The 15791-nt window shown below is 46.5% G+C and overlaps 3 protein-coding genes across 10 annotated transcripts in view; 2 read left to right on the top strand and 1 right to left on the bottom strand.

Annotated features, from left to right (window-relative positions):
* The window catches only part of DDX42 (DEAD-box helicase 42), a 49163-nt gene extending 44981 nt beyond the window's left edge, over positions 1–4182 (top strand). The window contains exons 17-18 of one of the 2 annotated variants that reach the window (XM_023511053.1): positions 1310–1408; positions 2614–4182. In XM_023511053.1, coding sequence (XP_023366821.1) covers positions 1310–1408; positions 2614–3312 — 798 coding nt within the window. In that variant the 3' untranslated portion in view covers positions 3313–4182. The remainder of the gene's footprint in view (positions 1–1309; positions 1409–2613) is intronic. The other variant, XM_003786199.3, reaches the window with a different exon arrangement.
* Positions 4183–4273: 91 nt separating this feature from the next.
* FTSJ3 (FtsJ RNA methyltransferase homolog 3) lies at positions 4274–10900 on the bottom strand. Of its 6 annotated transcripts, none has more exons than XM_023511055.1 (21): positions 10846–10900; positions 10450–10542; positions 10186–10291; positions 9806–9852; positions 9605–9684; positions 9154–9253; positions 8874–9068; positions 8672–8787; positions 8452–8556; positions 8280–8380; positions 7967–8047; positions 7748–7885; positions 7479–7614; positions 6497–6678; positions 6281–6398; positions 5901–6187; positions 5567–5652; positions 5378–5477; positions 5078–5261; positions 4894–4988; positions 4274–4809 (listed from the first exon to the last, which is right to left on the bottom strand). In XM_023511055.1, exons 2-21 carry the CDS (start codon positions 10514–10516, stop codon positions 4617–4619), a joined length of 2517 nt encoding a protein of 838 aa, XP_023366823.1. In that variant the 5' UTR covers positions 10517–10542; positions 10846–10900; the 3' UTR covers positions 4274–4616. The 6 variants fall into 6 exon arrangements, with proteins under 6 accessions (XP_023366823.1, XP_023366822.1, XP_003786248.1 ...); XM_023511054.1 differs by lacking the exon at positions 10846–10900 and adding an exon at positions 10653–10692; XM_003786200.3 differs by lacking the exon at positions 10846–10900 and having other exon boundaries at positions 10450–10671.
* An 84-nt stretch (positions 10901–10984) lies between these two features.
* On the top strand, positions 10985–15774 carry PSMC5 (proteasome 26S subunit, ATPase 5). Of its 2 annotated transcripts, XM_003786202.2 has the most exons (12): positions 10985–11102; positions 11704–11775; positions 13391–13460; positions 13698–13795; positions 13969–14025; positions 14103–14333; positions 14598–14724; positions 14812–15002; positions 15091–15189; positions 15269–15379; positions 15475–15561; positions 15670–15774. In XM_003786202.2, the coding sequence occupies exons 1-12, from the start codon at positions 11079–11081 to the stop codon at positions 15721–15723; spliced, it is 1221 nt and encodes a 406-aa protein (XP_003786250.1). In that variant the 5' UTR covers positions 10985–11078; the 3' UTR covers positions 15724–15774. The 2 variants fall into 2 exon arrangements, with proteins under 2 accessions (XP_003786250.1, XP_012658562.1); XM_012803108.2 differs by lacking the exon at positions 10985–11102 and having other exon boundaries at positions 11134–11775.
* The last annotated feature ends 17 nt before the right edge of the window (positions 15775–15791 follow it).

Genomic DNA, 15791 nt, shown 5'->3' with positions numbered 1-15791 from the left:
GAGGCAGAGGCAAGAGACTCGCTTGAGCCCAGGAGTTGGAGGTTCCTGTGAGCTGTGATGCCACGGCACTCTACCCAGGGGTATAGCTTGAGGCTCTGTCTCAAAAATAAATAAATAAATAAATAAATAAATAAATTGTGGTCCCTAGCCCAGTGGCACATGGAAACACATCTCCCACCCTAGACAAGTGAATCAGATAGTCTGCAGGTGGGGCCCAACAATCCCTTTGCCACTGGCCTAGAGCCTGCTGTAGGAAACATTGCCATAGGGTCACAGTGTATCATCTACCTGTTATCCCTATACTCTTTGAGAAATAGCATCAGAGAGAGGTGAAGGCTAGTTTTTCTCAAGCTAGATATCAAAAGCACCTCCTTAGTGGCTTTTTTTTCTGAGACAGTCTCAAGCTGTCACCCTGGGTAGAGTGCCATGGTGTCACAGCTCACAGCAACGTCAAACTCCTCCTGGGCTTCAGTGATTCTCTTGCCTCAGCCTCCCAAGTAGCTGGGACCACAGGCACCTGCCACAACGCCCAGCTATTTTTCCCTTTTCTTTCTTTCTTTTTCTTTTTTTTTTTTTTTATGTAGTTGTCATTGTTGTTTTAGCTAGCTCGGCCTGAACCCTCCGGTTTGAACCTACCAGCTTTGGTGTATGTGGCCAGCACCCTACTTTAGTGGCTTTCTTAATTGCCCCTTTGATTGCTAAGCCAGGGAAGAATGCTGCCAGTATACTTCTGGAGCGTTATGGTTAAGTTGAGAAATACAGTGATATAGATAATTGTGATAGCTAATATTTTCTGAGCACTTTATATATGTGCCAGGGCTATTCCAAGCAATCACATTATTAACTCAGTTAATCTTCACAACCTAGTGAATTGTAAATACAGATAACACCGAGGCACCTGAGGTTATACTGGTAAATGAGGTATCTGAGATCCAGACCCTTAATGGTCTTGATTCAGAGCCTGAGCAATTATATGATCCACCATACTTGTTTTCTTTTCATCTTTAATATTATTCTTAATTGTGTGTGTTCAAATATTATATATGACAAACTTTGGGGATAATCTGATCACATTTCTGATTATTAGGGTTATTTTCCAGAAATAGAATTACTGGGTGGAAGGACATAAGCATTTTTTTTTTAATTCTTCATCTTTATACCTTTTCTCACAAAGCATAAGTACCTTTATAAAAATATCCAGTTCCTATTGCAGCTCCTTGTTCAGAATTTTCAGTATAATGAGGCCCACTCTATGGTAGTGGGCTTTCCAGGATACTTTTCCATACTCATAGATGTGTTCATTTTTTAGGACCGAGGAAATAATAATGTAATGAGCAATTACGAGGCCTACAAACCCTCTACAGGAGCTATGGGAGATCGGCTGACGGCAATGAAAGCAGCTTTCCAGGTCTGAGATAAGCAATTCATTAAAAGAGCTCTCGACAGTTAACTCTTGGGCAATGACAAGGGGAGTCTAGTTCTCCTGAGATGGTAACTAGACTTGTAGACATGATACTAGATTTTCAGGCCTTCTCACTGCTTAGAGTTTGAATAAAACTTAACATTAACTTACTTGGAGATGGAGGTGTAAAACCAGAGAACCCTTCATGCTAGTCATCTGCTTGAGTCACTCCAGGTCTACAACTGCAGTACTGTGTTCCCTCAATCTCCATAGCCTGTGGTGTTCCCATCACCAAGGCTTCTGTGCTCTGGCTGAGAGTGATTGCCATCTTTTTGGCTAATACAAGTGTGGTTCTGTTATCTCTTAAAACTCTGAACCTTTCTTCTTCCACACCTACCTTTCGTTAGCTGGTATCCAATTAACTAGCTAGGCCTTAATTTCACATTATATCTCTCTTCAGACTCATCTATCATTTTGGTTCCACAATATTTTCCAGTTTTCATTAATACATATATTAACACCCCCAAAGGTCTACAGCCATATCTTATGTAATCAGATTCACTTCTGTAGCAAAATACATTAATAATGACACTAAGCTGAATAGAAACTAAATAGCTTTATATTAGTTCAAGGTTAGGTTTTGCCATCAAACTTTAAAGTTTTTTTTTTTTTTAAGTTTTCAGAACTTTTCCATTTTAAACAGTAACAGATTGCAAATCATAGATGTGTGGAATGGCTGTATATATTGATGCTTTACTGTCTAGGCCAGGGGTCCTCAAAGTTTTTAAACAGGGGGCCAGTTTACTGTCCCTCAGACTGTTGGAAGGCCAGACTGTGGGCCCCGGGATAAGTTGGCTGCTAAGCAAGACAGGAGTGGCGGCAAAAACACCTGGCGGGCCGGATAAATGTCCTCAGCAGGCCTCATGTGGCCCGCAGGCCATAGTTTGAGGATACCTGGTCTAGGCAGTCAGGCTATAAAAGTAAATTTCAGCACATTGAGGTCCATCTCTCTACATAGAGTCTTGAACTTCCCTTCATATTCCAAGAACAGAGCAAAAGGGGTAGTGCCGTGGAGGCACCAAGGCACTGAAGTCACAGTGCCAAGATAGCATTGTTAGAATTTCTGTATACTTTATCATTTGTCAAGCTTATTTACTCAAGTTTCTTGACCTTGCTATCTTAGTCACCCCTCATGTCTTTTTCTTTTTCAGTCACAGTACAAAAGTCACTTTGTTGCAGCTAGTTTAACCAATCAGAAGGCTGGAAGCTCTGCTGCTGGAGCAAGTGGATGGACTAGTGCAGGGAGCTTAAATTCTGTTCCAACTAATTCAGCACAACAGGGCCACAACAGTCCTGACAGCCCCGTCAGTGGTACCACCAAGAGTATCCCAGGCTTTGGCAATACTGGGAATATCAGCAGTGCCCCTGTGACCTACCCTTCTGCAGCCCAGGGAGTCAACAACACAGCTTCAGGGAGCAACAGTCGAGAAGGGATTGGGGGTGGCAACGGGAAGAGAGAGCGATATACTGAGAACCGTGGTGGTAGCCGTCATAGTCATGGAGAGAGTGGCAGTCGGCATGGTGATAGTCCACGTCATGGAGATGGTGGTCGCCATGGAGATGGATACCGCTACCCAGAAGGCAGCAGCCGTCATCCTGATACCCATCGTCATGGGGAAAACAGACACGGAGGAAATGCAGGCCAGCATGGGGAAAGCCGGGGTGCAAACGATGGTCGGAATGGGGAAAGCAGGAGAGAAGGTTGTAATCGTGAGAGCAAGATGGACCCTAAGGTGGATAGCAGCAAGATGGACAAAATGGACAAGATGGACAGCAAAACAGATAAGACAGCTGATGGCTTTGCTGTCCCAGAGCCACCCAAACGCAAGAAAAGTCGATGGGACAGTTAGAGGGTATGTGCTAAAGTGCGCAATCAGTTGTCTTTAATTTTATTTTTAGAAAGATTTTGGTAACTAGGTGTCTCAGGGCTGGGTTGGGGTCCAAGGTATAAGGACCCCCTGCCCTTAGTGAAGATTTGGAGCTTGGAGATACTACTCCTTCTTGGGAAGCTGCTTTGGTCCCTAGAAGTGAAAGCTGGGAAGCTTCTTTTGACTCTAGGTGAGTTGTCATGAGTGTAAGTTAATACCTTGCAAGAAAGGGCCATATAGGGCACTCACTCTAGGTTTATATTATATGTAGCTTATATTTTTTACTAAGGTGTCACCTTATAAACATCTATAAATCGAGTTCCTTTTCTTAGCTGTGTGGCCAGGCAGTCCCCTTTATAGGAGTTGGCTTCTGCAAACCCCATTGAACTTTTGGTAAGCAGATTGGTGTTTCCAGACATTTACAGGGAAGGGAGATGTCTGATTCTAAGAGTTGATGCTGGGGTCCCTCAGCCAGGTTTGTATCCAGCCCTGAGACATACAGAAGCAGCAGCTGCCTTCCAAACTCAAGCTTTGAAGATTCCCAGAGCCACTGTGATTGAAGGGAAAAGATGGCCCTAGAAATGATTCCAGGGTTGCTTCCAGTCTGAGGTGTTGCTGAATTTAAAATTAAAAAACAAACAGCTTTTTAAATGTCTTCTATTTCATTGTATTTTTTTTTTAACTTGCCCCAATGGTAGGAGTCTTTGGCCGAAATGATTTTGATGATTTTTGTTCTATCTTGTTTATAAAAGGAAAATATATACAAACTTTGAATTTTGTGATTTTGTGAAGGTTTCTTTAAGATGTGCATTCCTTTCTGCTTGCTCTCTAGTAAATGTTTTACTACTGGGACCTGTGCATTGATTGTCTGTCATTTCTACTAAATAGCAACACAGTGTTGAACACTCAGATGTTGGGAAGCACTTATTAAACTATCAGAAAAGACATTTCTTCCACTGCCCTGGTTTTATTCAAGAATAGGATGGGGGAAAGCTTAAGATTAAGCCCCATATCCCCAGGATTGGGCTACAATGAGTGCCACCCCACACTGAACTTCCCCTTATGGTTTCACTCTGACTTTTTATCCAGTACCCCCACATTCTTCATGGAAGGGTTGTAGGGTCTGTAAGGACAGTTCAGCAGTACTTTCATGGGAGACCTTGAAGCAGGAGAACTTCTTCCTCTCTGCTCTGGACCGCCATGGGAGTTCTGTACCCATGCAAGCTGGCCAGAGTGGGCCATACCAACTCTTCCCCTAGTCTTCTTAGAGGTCCAGTAAGCACTGCTCACTTCCGCCTGTGTTTTTTCTTTTGCTCCTTACGCTGCTGTGCTCTTTGGTCCTTCTTCATTCTTGAGTCCACCACCTTAAAATGGCCTCTAACTCCAGCGGGCCGGCGCACTTTCCGGCCTACACCTTTTTTTGCTACAACATAGGTAACCTGGCGTTTTTCCTTGCCAAGTCCAGCCTTCTTATAGAGACTACAGAAGGAAGAGAATAGGTTAGGGGCTTGTTTGCTGCTGCTTTAGCCTTGCCCCCCCCCCCCCCGATGTTTTCCCCATTACCTTCGCAGCTGTGCCACTTTCTCTCGTTCTGAGATGTCCACTGTGTTCACCACAGCTTCTGCCTTCTTTCTGGTCTGTTCCAGCTTTTTCAGCATCTGGGAAAAGACCTCAGTTAGATGACCCATTCCCCATTCCTCTCTCCCCCAACCCCCAATCTCAGGCAGCTACTTTTCCTACCACTTACCCTCCTTTTCTTCCTGGCCTTGGCCTCAGCCACTTTTTTGATGGGACGAGCATTGATTTCTCTCCAACGCTTCCGGTAATGCTCCACCTCTTTCTTGTCAATAGGCAACTGCCGTATCCGGTGCTGCTTTTCCTCCTGCACAAACCATTCTGGAAGCTCCCCCTCTTCCTCATTAAATGAATACCTGGGCAGAAAGGACACCAGCCCAGTAACCAACCACTTCAGGCTTTCTAAAAAAGAAAACATCCACTTTACCACATCCTGGGTGACTTATTTGTCATGGTTTTCTGGCCGCCTTACCTGTTGAAGGAATTATCTATGAGGTCTCTCTTGGCCTTTTTGGAAGAGGCAATAACAGCACCTAAAGCAAGGCCTTCAGCATCAAGTATCTGATGTTTGACTAGAGTGGGAAGGAGAAAAAAAATCAAAGCTTGATTCCCAACCTTGACACTTTGGCTGGTCTCATTCCACGGCATGCAAAGCTCTCACCTGGGTCCTCGATAGGCACTATCTCAAACCCATCGTCATCTGTCTTAGGCCCACGGTTGCGCTTCTTACCACGGGGTGCCTCCCACCTGTGAAAAGGGGAGAACCAGAGTGAATATACAGCTTTCCCCCACCTCGCCTCAACTCCTTCCTATTTACAACCACTGAGGAATCTTAGAAAAATCCTGTCACCCAAGCCATACCCCAGGACCTGTTCTACCAGAATCATTAATTAGTACAGTGTTTTTAAAGCTCCCTATCTGCAGCCAAGGTAGAGAAATGGTTGAAGTCACTGTGCTTCCTTGCCATTTCTTCTCCCATCAGCTATAAAACTCACCTTTCTTCATCCTCACTGCTGCTACTATCACCACTATCTGAGGTGCCATCTCTTTCTTCCCCTCCAGGGCCAGTGGCAGCTTCTGTCCCTGAAGAAGCCTCTGTCCCCTTAGAGGCCTCATTGTCACAATGGGGAGACTTTTTCTCAGTCCTCAAACTGGAAGGTGGTGGTGATGGCAGTGGCTGCTGCTGCTGCTGCTGCCCCTTCCGACGGCTCTCGTACAACAGCTGAGCTTGGCTGATCTCCAGGGCCTCATCAGTATGATCCTCAATCCCACTGAAGCCTTCCTGGGGGTGGGGGAATCTTTAGCTACCTTCCTTCCAGGGTATGGTAGTTTTTTGTCAGTCTTGTGCACCCCCCCCCCGTCCCCCGCCTCTTACCTTTGAGAACCACAGGGTAGCTTGTTCTTCCTGTAGCACTGCCTTTTCCTCCAGTGGTACCAGTAATGGATTCTCTTCTTCCTCTTCCTCCTTATCATCCACTTCAGTATATTGCACACTACAGACCCAAAGGAAAGAAGGGGGAGGGGCTCAGTGACCCTGAGTGCCTGTACTCTGCTCCTCTACTTCTAATGCACAGACATCACTCCCCCTTACCGCCTCTGGTCCTTGAGACCTTGATGTCCCCTGACTCCTGCCAGTTCTTCTGGTTCCAGGTCACTATCCAGAGATGTATCATCATCATCCTCAACATCTGACACATAGATGTCGTCTCTTGGCAGATCGGACAGAAATGTGTCTGCAGCACTCATATCCCCTTTTGTTACTTCCTCTAACAACTGAGGTTTAACAGAAAAAGAAGAGATCCAAGTATTGAAAATGAACATGCTACTTTTTCCCCCTAGTCTGTAACTGATCCTCAACAATGCTAGGAAATACATTGGCAGCAAATATATCATCTCCTTATACAGACAGAAAAGCTTAGACCTAGGGAAGTGATGGGCCCGTTTAAAACATCTCATTCTAATTCTAGGCTAGGTTACTGATTTATCCCACTCTGCTGTGTTGCTTTTGATGGTAGCACAAACAGGTTTTTATGAGAACTTTTTTGAGATAAGAGTGTCTGCTGCTCATGGAAGGCATAAGCCACTGCACCTGACCCAGGGTCACTATGTTCTAATGCTTCTCTTGTACAACAAAGATAAACTGGTTATGACATCTCCACACGGGGTCATTTTGCTTATGATGCTTTTATGCATTCTCTGGTATTAAGCAGAAGTGAACTAATGTGAGGAATGTTACTGTCCTCTGAGGGAAACCCTCTGTTCACCGTGCTTATAACCCAAGTACACTGGCTGCCTCTACCATAACCTGAACTCTTGGTCCTGATGTTCTAGTTCTATAAAAATAAGCCTATCATGCTCATACATCTTCCTAATGTGACAATTTTAGGTGTATGTTTCTTTTTGGCCTTTGAGTCATAAGACTCTTACTTTTCCCCCATCTCCCCCTCACCAAGTTATCTTATGGGTGAAGACATCATTATCTGGTACACTTTAAAAGATATTCAACACCTCTACCTCCAAACACCCAAACACATCCTTCTGTCTCCTCAATCTGCACCCCAACCCCACCTCACCTGGTGACCCCGGATGGTACGCAGGGAAAACATGCCAGTCTCCCCTTCATCTGCAATGGAAACGCCAGGCAGATCCATCTTCAGCTCCACACGCTCCCGCTGCTTTCTCTGCTCACGTAGTAGCTTCTTTTTCTTCCTAAAGGGACAGATTGAGGGAATAAAACTGCCAAGCTCAAACTTCCTATTCAATGCCTTTCATTCTCTTCTCCCCCCTCCACACACTGAGGAACTCTGCACAGACGATCCCAAGCCCCCTCGGATCTTTTCACCTCTTTAATTCTGCCACCTCCTGGGCTTTCATCTCTGCCAGGGTCTGATTCAGTTGTTCCTCCTCCTCCTCCTCCTTAGAGGGTTGCCTTGTGGTTGACTCTTCCTCATCACCTTCTTCTTCCTCTCCTGAGCTGAGGCTGACAGAACAGTCCAAGGAGTTTGGTTACTTCCCCTGATAACCCAAGTCAGCACTTGCCCTGGTTTAGTTCCCATCTCACCTGATGTCCAGTGCTTTTGCTTGCTCTTTCAGCTTCTTGGCCACATGTCGCCGAAGCTTTGTTCTCCAGTTCAGTAGGGACCTACCCAAAAAATATTACTGATCTTACCTTTTTCCTCTTTGACCTGCCCCCTTATCTGCTTTAGGCACTCCCCAAATCTCAGGCTTCAGCCACATAAATCCTAAAGTTCAGGGCCCCACTCCAAAGCTCTAGCACAGCAGCATCCTGTCCCAGAGTTCCAACACCATGGTGTTCTATTGCCTTTACCTTCAGAGGTCCTGGTCCCTATACTGTCCCCTCTCCAACCACATACCTGAGCTCCTTGCGCCCTAGCACTTTGATGTCCTGGCAGCATGCCCGTATGTCTTCAGTGGTGGCTGGATGCTGGGCCAATTCTTCATCATCCAGCAAGATCTAAAAGTGTCAAGGAATATTCTCAGGCCATGTTTCTGGGCTTCATTACACCCTTAAGTCTAGGAACTCACTTCGCTGGACTTGGACAGGAAGTCAACAGGGTTGGCAGCTCGAAGGAAGTCAGTGATGGAGGTTCGGTGATACAAAGTGAGGTCACCCTCAGCGTAGCCTTCGGCCTTAGGGAGGGAAATAAAGAAGGCTGGGCATTCCCTTCTGGGGAATGTAGGACCCAGCAGGCCAACCCTCTCCAAAGTTGCAGGATCTGAGGATGGCCCCATTTCCCAAACATACCTTTGGTTTCTTCTTAGTCACCAACTCAGTCACAGTCTTTGCCTGATCTTCAACTTCCTTGAAGGCAAATTTGGGGTCAAAGAATTTGCTATCAACCTTGTCAGGAGCCAGGAATCCTAAAATGATAGGATGTATCAAAAAGTGTGCTTTGGTAGTTGGGAAGCTGAGTTAAAAGAAGGAAATGATGCCTTGGCATCATCACCTTGGCAGACTACAAAGATCTCTGCAGATTCATGGCGAGAAGCTTGGGGCTTAGTGGCCTGGACACGGCGAAACAGTTGCTGAAAGATCCACAGAAGAGGCTGATAATCACGAGAACGGAAAACCTTAGTGATGAAGCAGCCACCACGAGCCAAAAAATCACAAGCCAAACGCAGAGCCATCAGTGTCAAATGAGCTGTGGGATAGAAACAGTTAGCTGAGGACCTCTGCAACCTGACAGGACATGCCTACCTCCTCTCCAAGCCCCACACTCCCTGCACCTTGTGAGTAAGCATCATGGACCCAACTAGCCCCAACGTTGGGAGCCCCATCATTGAGCACGACATCAACCTTCCAGGTCTTCAGTTCCTTCCTCAGGGCCTACAGAAAAGGAAATGGATTACAGTAACAAAAAAAGAATGGTTAAGAATTGCCCTGCTTCTAGTCATTTCTTCAGTGCCCTGGGCCAAATCCTATGCTAGGTACAGGAGACACAATAGTAAACAAAAACAATATATCACTGTCTTCATAGCGCTTACAGTCTATTAGTTCACCTGAAGGGATCTTACTGAAGCTCTCTGCCCTTCCTCCAATTCCAAGTATCTTCTTTCCTGACTCTAGCTGAAGTTCAACTAGAACTATTAAGGATCTTATTGTAAAAGTCATGCAAGAACTTCCTCAAAGCATGATGCTTGCATATAAAGGGAACAAGAAAAAAGAAACTCCTGTTACCTGCCTGCAGCGTTCTGTTGTGATGTCCTCCTGGAGAGTCACCACGTTGGGGAGAGGCTTGATAGGAACCAGATCCACTCCTGGAAGAAATCAGATCAGAGTATTCTAAAGGATTGCCTCAAGCAAGGAGGAAAATACAAGATAAAATTAGTATCATACATTTACACCAGCAAACACCCACGAGAGTCACCTGTTACTCACCCACAATAAGACTGGACACAGGCATAAATTTGGCAGCCACCTGCAGCCTAGGAAAGAAATAAAGATTAAAATATCTGGGACTCTCCCTTGCCATCCCTTACCAGTGTGATCTCTCACCGGTGTTGTCAGGAGCCCCTGCCAAGTGCAGTGAGTGGCCAGAGCCATGTCCTATGTTCATATTCCAAGCCTTTTCTTTGCAATCAAGAAAAGAAACTGCCCCTGAAGTTTAAAGAGAGACCTATGCTCTGGGGTGCAGAGAGATATGAGGCTGAAGTTATGTATTGGGGAGAGGGATCCCGAATCCCTCAACCCTCCAACAAAACCCTAAGTAAGCTGGGCAGGGTCGGAACCCATCAGGAGCAATCTGCTTCAAGAGTTACCATCCCCCTGGTGCAGCACACAGGTCCAGCAAGGCTCGGGCTTTCTGCAAGAACTGAAAGCGGCGATTGAGCTGTATCAGCTTGAAAGCAGAGCGGGAACGGTAACCTGGGGGTAACGACAGAATCCGCTGAGTGCTTTATCAGCAGGGTTCTTGGTCCTCACAACCCACCACCCCTTCTGAGGAAGAGAAACCGGGGATCTGAAGAGCGGAGGCGCACCAAAGGAAAATCGCTCGCTCGCAGATGGAGCGAAACTTGACCTACCCGTTTCCTTCGCCAAATGATAAAATTTGTCCCGTCGGCTCTTGCCAACTTTGCCTTTCTTGCCCATAGTGGAATGGGCGAGTGTTGCTCAATCTGGAGAGAAAGTAAAAGTTGGAACTATCTCTTCCTGGATCACTAGATACCGCTTTCTTTTTCCCACTTCGCACAGCAATCACACTCTGGGCCTTGCTTCACAAGCTCACCCCAAAACCGGTGCCGTTTCCACACTTGCTGCTGCACATGCAGGCCACAAGTGTACTTCCGTTTCCGCTTGGGCCCCGGTTCCCGTTTTCCGCCATTTTGAGCGTGGCCATAAATATTCTCTATGGCCTGTCCCCAGGTATTACAAGTTGAACGTTGGGACCAGGGGGAAGATTACAAGAACTAAAAACTTACTTTCTAGGAAGCAGTACTTAGACGTACTATTCCTCTTCATTCCCTCTCAAAGCTCCTGAACTCAATAGTTGCCCCTCCCATTATGGCCTCCATTATTTATTATCGTCTCGTCTCAGACCCCGCCCATTGACCCGGAACTCTTCTCCGCCGCGGGCATCGAGCCGCAAGCCCCGGCTTCCGCGCCTGCGCGCCAAGGCATCTTGGATGCCGGTAATCTCTGCTGCAGAGGGAAGATGGCGCTTGACGGACCGGAGCAGGTATGGCGGCGGCTGCGGCCAGGCAGGGACCGGGGATGGATGAAGAGCGGGTGTGATCAGAGGTGGGCGGTGAGCTGGCACAGGAAGGTCAGGTGGGTTGAGGTAGGTGGACCATTCCAGACTGGGGCCTGCGTAGGGCCAGATCTGCTGTGTCAGCGCTGCCCTGGTGAGTAAGGGCAGGGATGGGAGAGGACGACTCGGTGAAAGCGGAGTGAGAGGAGCGCTGGGAGCGGGAACTGCCAGGACTGAGAGCCGGAGGCGACCCGGCGCCGTCCTTCCTGCTGGCACGGTCTGCGGTAATAACACGTCGGGTTCGTATAGTGCTTGACACAGTGCAAAGCGCCCGACGTGTAGCGTCTCTTGATTCTTCTGAAAGTCCTGTGAGGTAGGCGGCGTTCTCATTCTCCTTATTTTAGTCTTGGGAAAATGGAGGGTTCGAAGGAGATAAGGAGGTTTGAGAACCCAGATCTTAAGCTTCCAAAGCCCAGAGTCTTTACTACACAAAGCTGCCAGGTATTAAGCCTTCCGGTGAAGTTCCCTGGAAATGGCTTTACCCCTTGGATGTTTAGCCTATTGTTTAATAATTATCTTGTGTTTTCAGATGGAGCTGGAAGAGGGGAAGGCAGGCAGCGGACTTCGTCAATATTATCTGTCCAAAATTGAAGAACTTCAGGTGAGGCCATACTCCAGAGAAGCTGGGAGGGGGATGAGAGTCCATGGAAACAGACTTCTACAAATCCCTATTCTATTGGGATTGCAGTGGAGAAACGTCTTCTTTTCCTGTTTCCTTTTTAGCTAGAAAAGCGAATGTACGAGAAGTAACAAGCAACATAAACTGTATGAAATTATTCTCTCGTTCTCCTCAAATCCCACTCTTCGAAGGTGATGGTGTTCAGTTGGTTTTACATCTTCAAGAGTCAAATTTTAGTGGAAAAGCTACTCTAGCTAAAGGCTGTCCCTATTGAAAGAAGCCTGAAAGAAAAGGTTATTGATAAAAGGGAAGACAAGCTCAGGAGATGAGGTTTATCAGAAAGGACTTGGAGCACAGTGAAATTAGAATGGATGATAGTGAGTTAAAGGAATTGGGCCCCCCACCCAGTGCTCTAGCCTAAAGAGCTAGACCATAGAAATAAAGGACCAGTCTCTGCGCCTATGGTTCAAGAGGCTAAAGCACTAGCCAGATACACCTGAGCTGGTGGGTTCAAATCCAGCCCAGCCACCAAACAACAATGACAGCTGCAACCAAAAAATAGCCCAGCATTGTGGCGGGCGCCTATAGTCCCAGCTACTTCGGAGGCAGAGGCAGGAGAATCTCTTGAGCCCATGAGTTGGAGGTTGTTGCGAGGTGACAGCTTGAGGCTCTGTCTCAAAAGAAAGAAAGAAAGAAGGGACCAGAGTAATAAGAAAGTTAATTACAGTTGACCTTTGAATAACATGGGTTTGAACAGTGAGAGTCCATTTATATGCAGATTTTTTTCAGTAAATATGTTGGAAATTTTCTTAGAAATTTTCAAGTTTGGGAAAAAAAACTACATAGCCTAGGAATATCAAAAGTTAAGGAAAAGTTTGGTATGTCATGAGTGCATAAAATAAATGTGGCTACTAGTCTATGTGTTAACTGGTGAATAGTAGGCTTTTAAGTTTTGAAGGAATCGGAATTTCTATGTGGATTTTCAGCTTCATCCCTAACCCCCGAAACACATTGTTCTGGGGCCAATTGTGGTATAAATTGCATGGGGAATGCCATAAGGAAAAATTCTGAACTCCACAGCTGATTGCAGATATTATATTTGGTTTATCATTTTTGAATGCTTTTACATGTGATTTCTTTTGTTCATCTCAGTAGTCCTAAAAAGAATCAGAGTAGCTGATTCTACACCCATGTGTAGTTTTGTAACAGACCTAGATTTTTATAAGTCGTTTGCCTTAGCTTTACTTCAATTTTAGTTGACAGCATTTGGGCTAGAATTCAAGCTCCTAATGTAAAGATCTTTCCACTGTATTACCTTCCCACAGGAAACTCACTGTTACATGAGCAAGCTATAACTTTGTTAGATTATTACTCCTGGACAAGTATTAGTCAAACAGCCTTTTTTTTGCTGCTGCCCTAAAGCTCTAAAGGGGCTCTTTGAGGACAGAACAGGATAATGATAGAGAATCTGAAACAATATACAGGTGCTCTCTGCCCATTCCTCAGCTCATACCCACCTGTGAGGGTCTTTGCAAAGATCCTGCCTCCTACTGTATTCTGCCCTTGGGTAATGGAATTTGTCTCTCCTCCTGCACAGCTGATTGTGAATGATAAGAGCCAAAACCTTCGGAGGCTGCAGGCTCAAAGAAATGAATTAAATGCAAAAGGTGAGGGGGAAGGATGCTGTGGCGGTTGGATGCTCCACCATCATCACATCATTTCACATGCATATCTCTCTCCCTTGCTCCAGTATAAGCCCCTTAAAAATAAGAACTTTTACCTTTGTGGGTGTGTGTGTGTGTCCCTTCAAAATGGTGCTTAGTTTATGCATGTTGAATTATGCCCTGGGAAGGGGTGACCCCAGAGGAGAAGCTAAGTGACCACTATATCTATTTGCCACCTAGTTCGCCTGTTGCGGGAGGAGCTACAGCTACTGCAGGAACAGGGCTCTTACGTAGGGGAAGTAGTCCGAGCCATGGATAAAAAGAAAGTGTTGGTCAAGGTAAAAGCAGCATGTCCCCAGGGACTGGCCTGTTCCCCACTATGTTCCCAGCCCTTTGTGTGTAGCCTCAGAGGACAGTGTTCTGTCATTATTATGGGATTCTCATGGGTCTTCCTGGGTAGGGTTGTTGATTGGTGGCTCCAAGGGAAGGTCATAAGTCCTTGTTTCTGTAGGTACATCCTGAGGGCAAGTTTGTGGTAGATGTAGACAAGAACATTGACATCAATGACGTGAGTATAGCAAGTGAGGTGGGGGGGAGGGGTCAGCTTTTACTGTACCACTCTTGAAACTTGCCTCCTTCACCCAGGTGACACCGAATTGCCGGGTGGCTCTAAGAAATGACAGCTACACTTTGCACAAGATCCTACCCAACAAAGTAGACCCACTGGTATCACTGATGATGGTAGAGAAGGTGCCAGACTCCACTTACGAGATGATTGGTGGACTGGACAAGCAGATCAAGGAGATCAAAGAAGTGATTGAGCTGCCTGTTAAGCATCCTGAGCTCTTTGAAGCACTGGGCATCGCACAGCCCAAAGTGAGAAGCTGGGTTTTTCTGGGAAGATGCTCTGTACTTACTCCTCCTGCCCTGGGCCAAGATGAGTATAGCAGTAGAGAGGTGTTGGGATGGACCTGGTTAGGCAAGTCCTTCCTGCTGAAGAATGGGTAGGGGAGAGATACTTCCAGGCTGTTCATTTTTTTATATTTCTGGGCATCTAGCAAGCTATCCAGCACTCAGTAAATGTTCACTGAGTGAAATTAGAGGGCCAGAGACTGCCCTAAGTCTGTTCTTCCCCTCTAGGGAGTGCTGCTGTATGGACCCCCTGGCACTGGGAAGACACTTCTGGCCCGGGCTGTGGCTCATCATACAGACTGTACCTTCATTCGTGTGTCTGGCTCTGAGTTGGTACAGAAATTCATTGGGGAAGGTAACTATAGCTAAGAACATAAGAACCAAGTGGGAGAGGATGTAGCGAGCTCATCAGCTCCCTAACACCAGCTTGGCCTCCACACAGGGGCAAGAATGGTGAGAGAGCTGTTTGTCATGGCACGAGAACATGCTCCATCTATCATTTTCATGGACGAAATTGACTCCATTGGTTCCTCACGGCTGGAGGGGGGATCTGGAGGGGATAGTGAAGTGCAACGTACAATGTTGGAGCTGCTTAACCAGCTAGATGGCTTTGAGGCCACCAAGAATATCAAGGTAATACCAGGAAGAGCCAAGGGAAGGCCCTGGATGACAATGCAGGCTAAGGAAAAGCTTAGCTGATTGTACCCCTTTCTCCACTCAGGTTATCATGGCTACGAACAGAATTGATATCCTGGATTCAGCCCTGCTTCGCCCTGGGCGCATTGACAGAAAAATTGAATTCCCACCCCCCAATGAGGAGGTTTGTGATGGGTAGTGTTCAGAATGGTTCTGACTATGGGGATAGGGTGTATGGCTCAGGCTCTTCCTCCCATCTCCAGGCCCGACTGGACATTCTGAAGATCCATTCTCGGAAAATGAACCTGACCCGGGGGATCAATCTGAGAAAAATTGCTGAGCTCATGCCAGGAGCATCAGGGGCCGAAGTGAAGGTAACTGGAGGAGGCAGCAAGTTCTGGGTTTAAGGGCCACATTCAGGGACAAGGAGGGTGCAGCAACAAGGCCTTAACTTCCTTTTCCTGCTTAGGGTGTGTGCACAGAAGCAGGCATGTATGCCCTGCGGGAACGGCGAGTCCATGTCACCCAGGAGGACTTTGAGATGGCGGTAGCCAAGGTACTTGCTACCATCTTTCTACTTCTGCTGCTGGTGGCTCTGGAGCACTGGACTTAGGGCCTGTGTTCACCTCGTTCATAACCTAATGTTCACTTGCTGTCTTTCCAGGTCATGCAGAAAGACAGCGAGAAAAACATGTCCATCAAGAAACTATGGAAGTAAGCAGTCATCTTTTGTGTGGATCCCGCAAATAAAGCTGTGGGACAAGCCCTCCATGATTCCATTCTGTT

Source organism: Otolemur garnettii, unplaced genomic scaffold (genome assembly GCF_000181295.1).
Source record: "Otolemur garnettii isolate 467f Iridium unplaced genomic scaffold, OtoGar3 scaffold00018, whole genome shotgun sequence".
Classification (NCBI taxonomy): domain Eukaryota; kingdom Metazoa; phylum Chordata; class Mammalia; order Primates; family Galagidae; genus Otolemur; species Otolemur garnettii.
The sequence above is the reverse complement of the archived record's forward strand: the minus strand, read 5'-3'. Positions and strand labels throughout refer to the sequence as shown.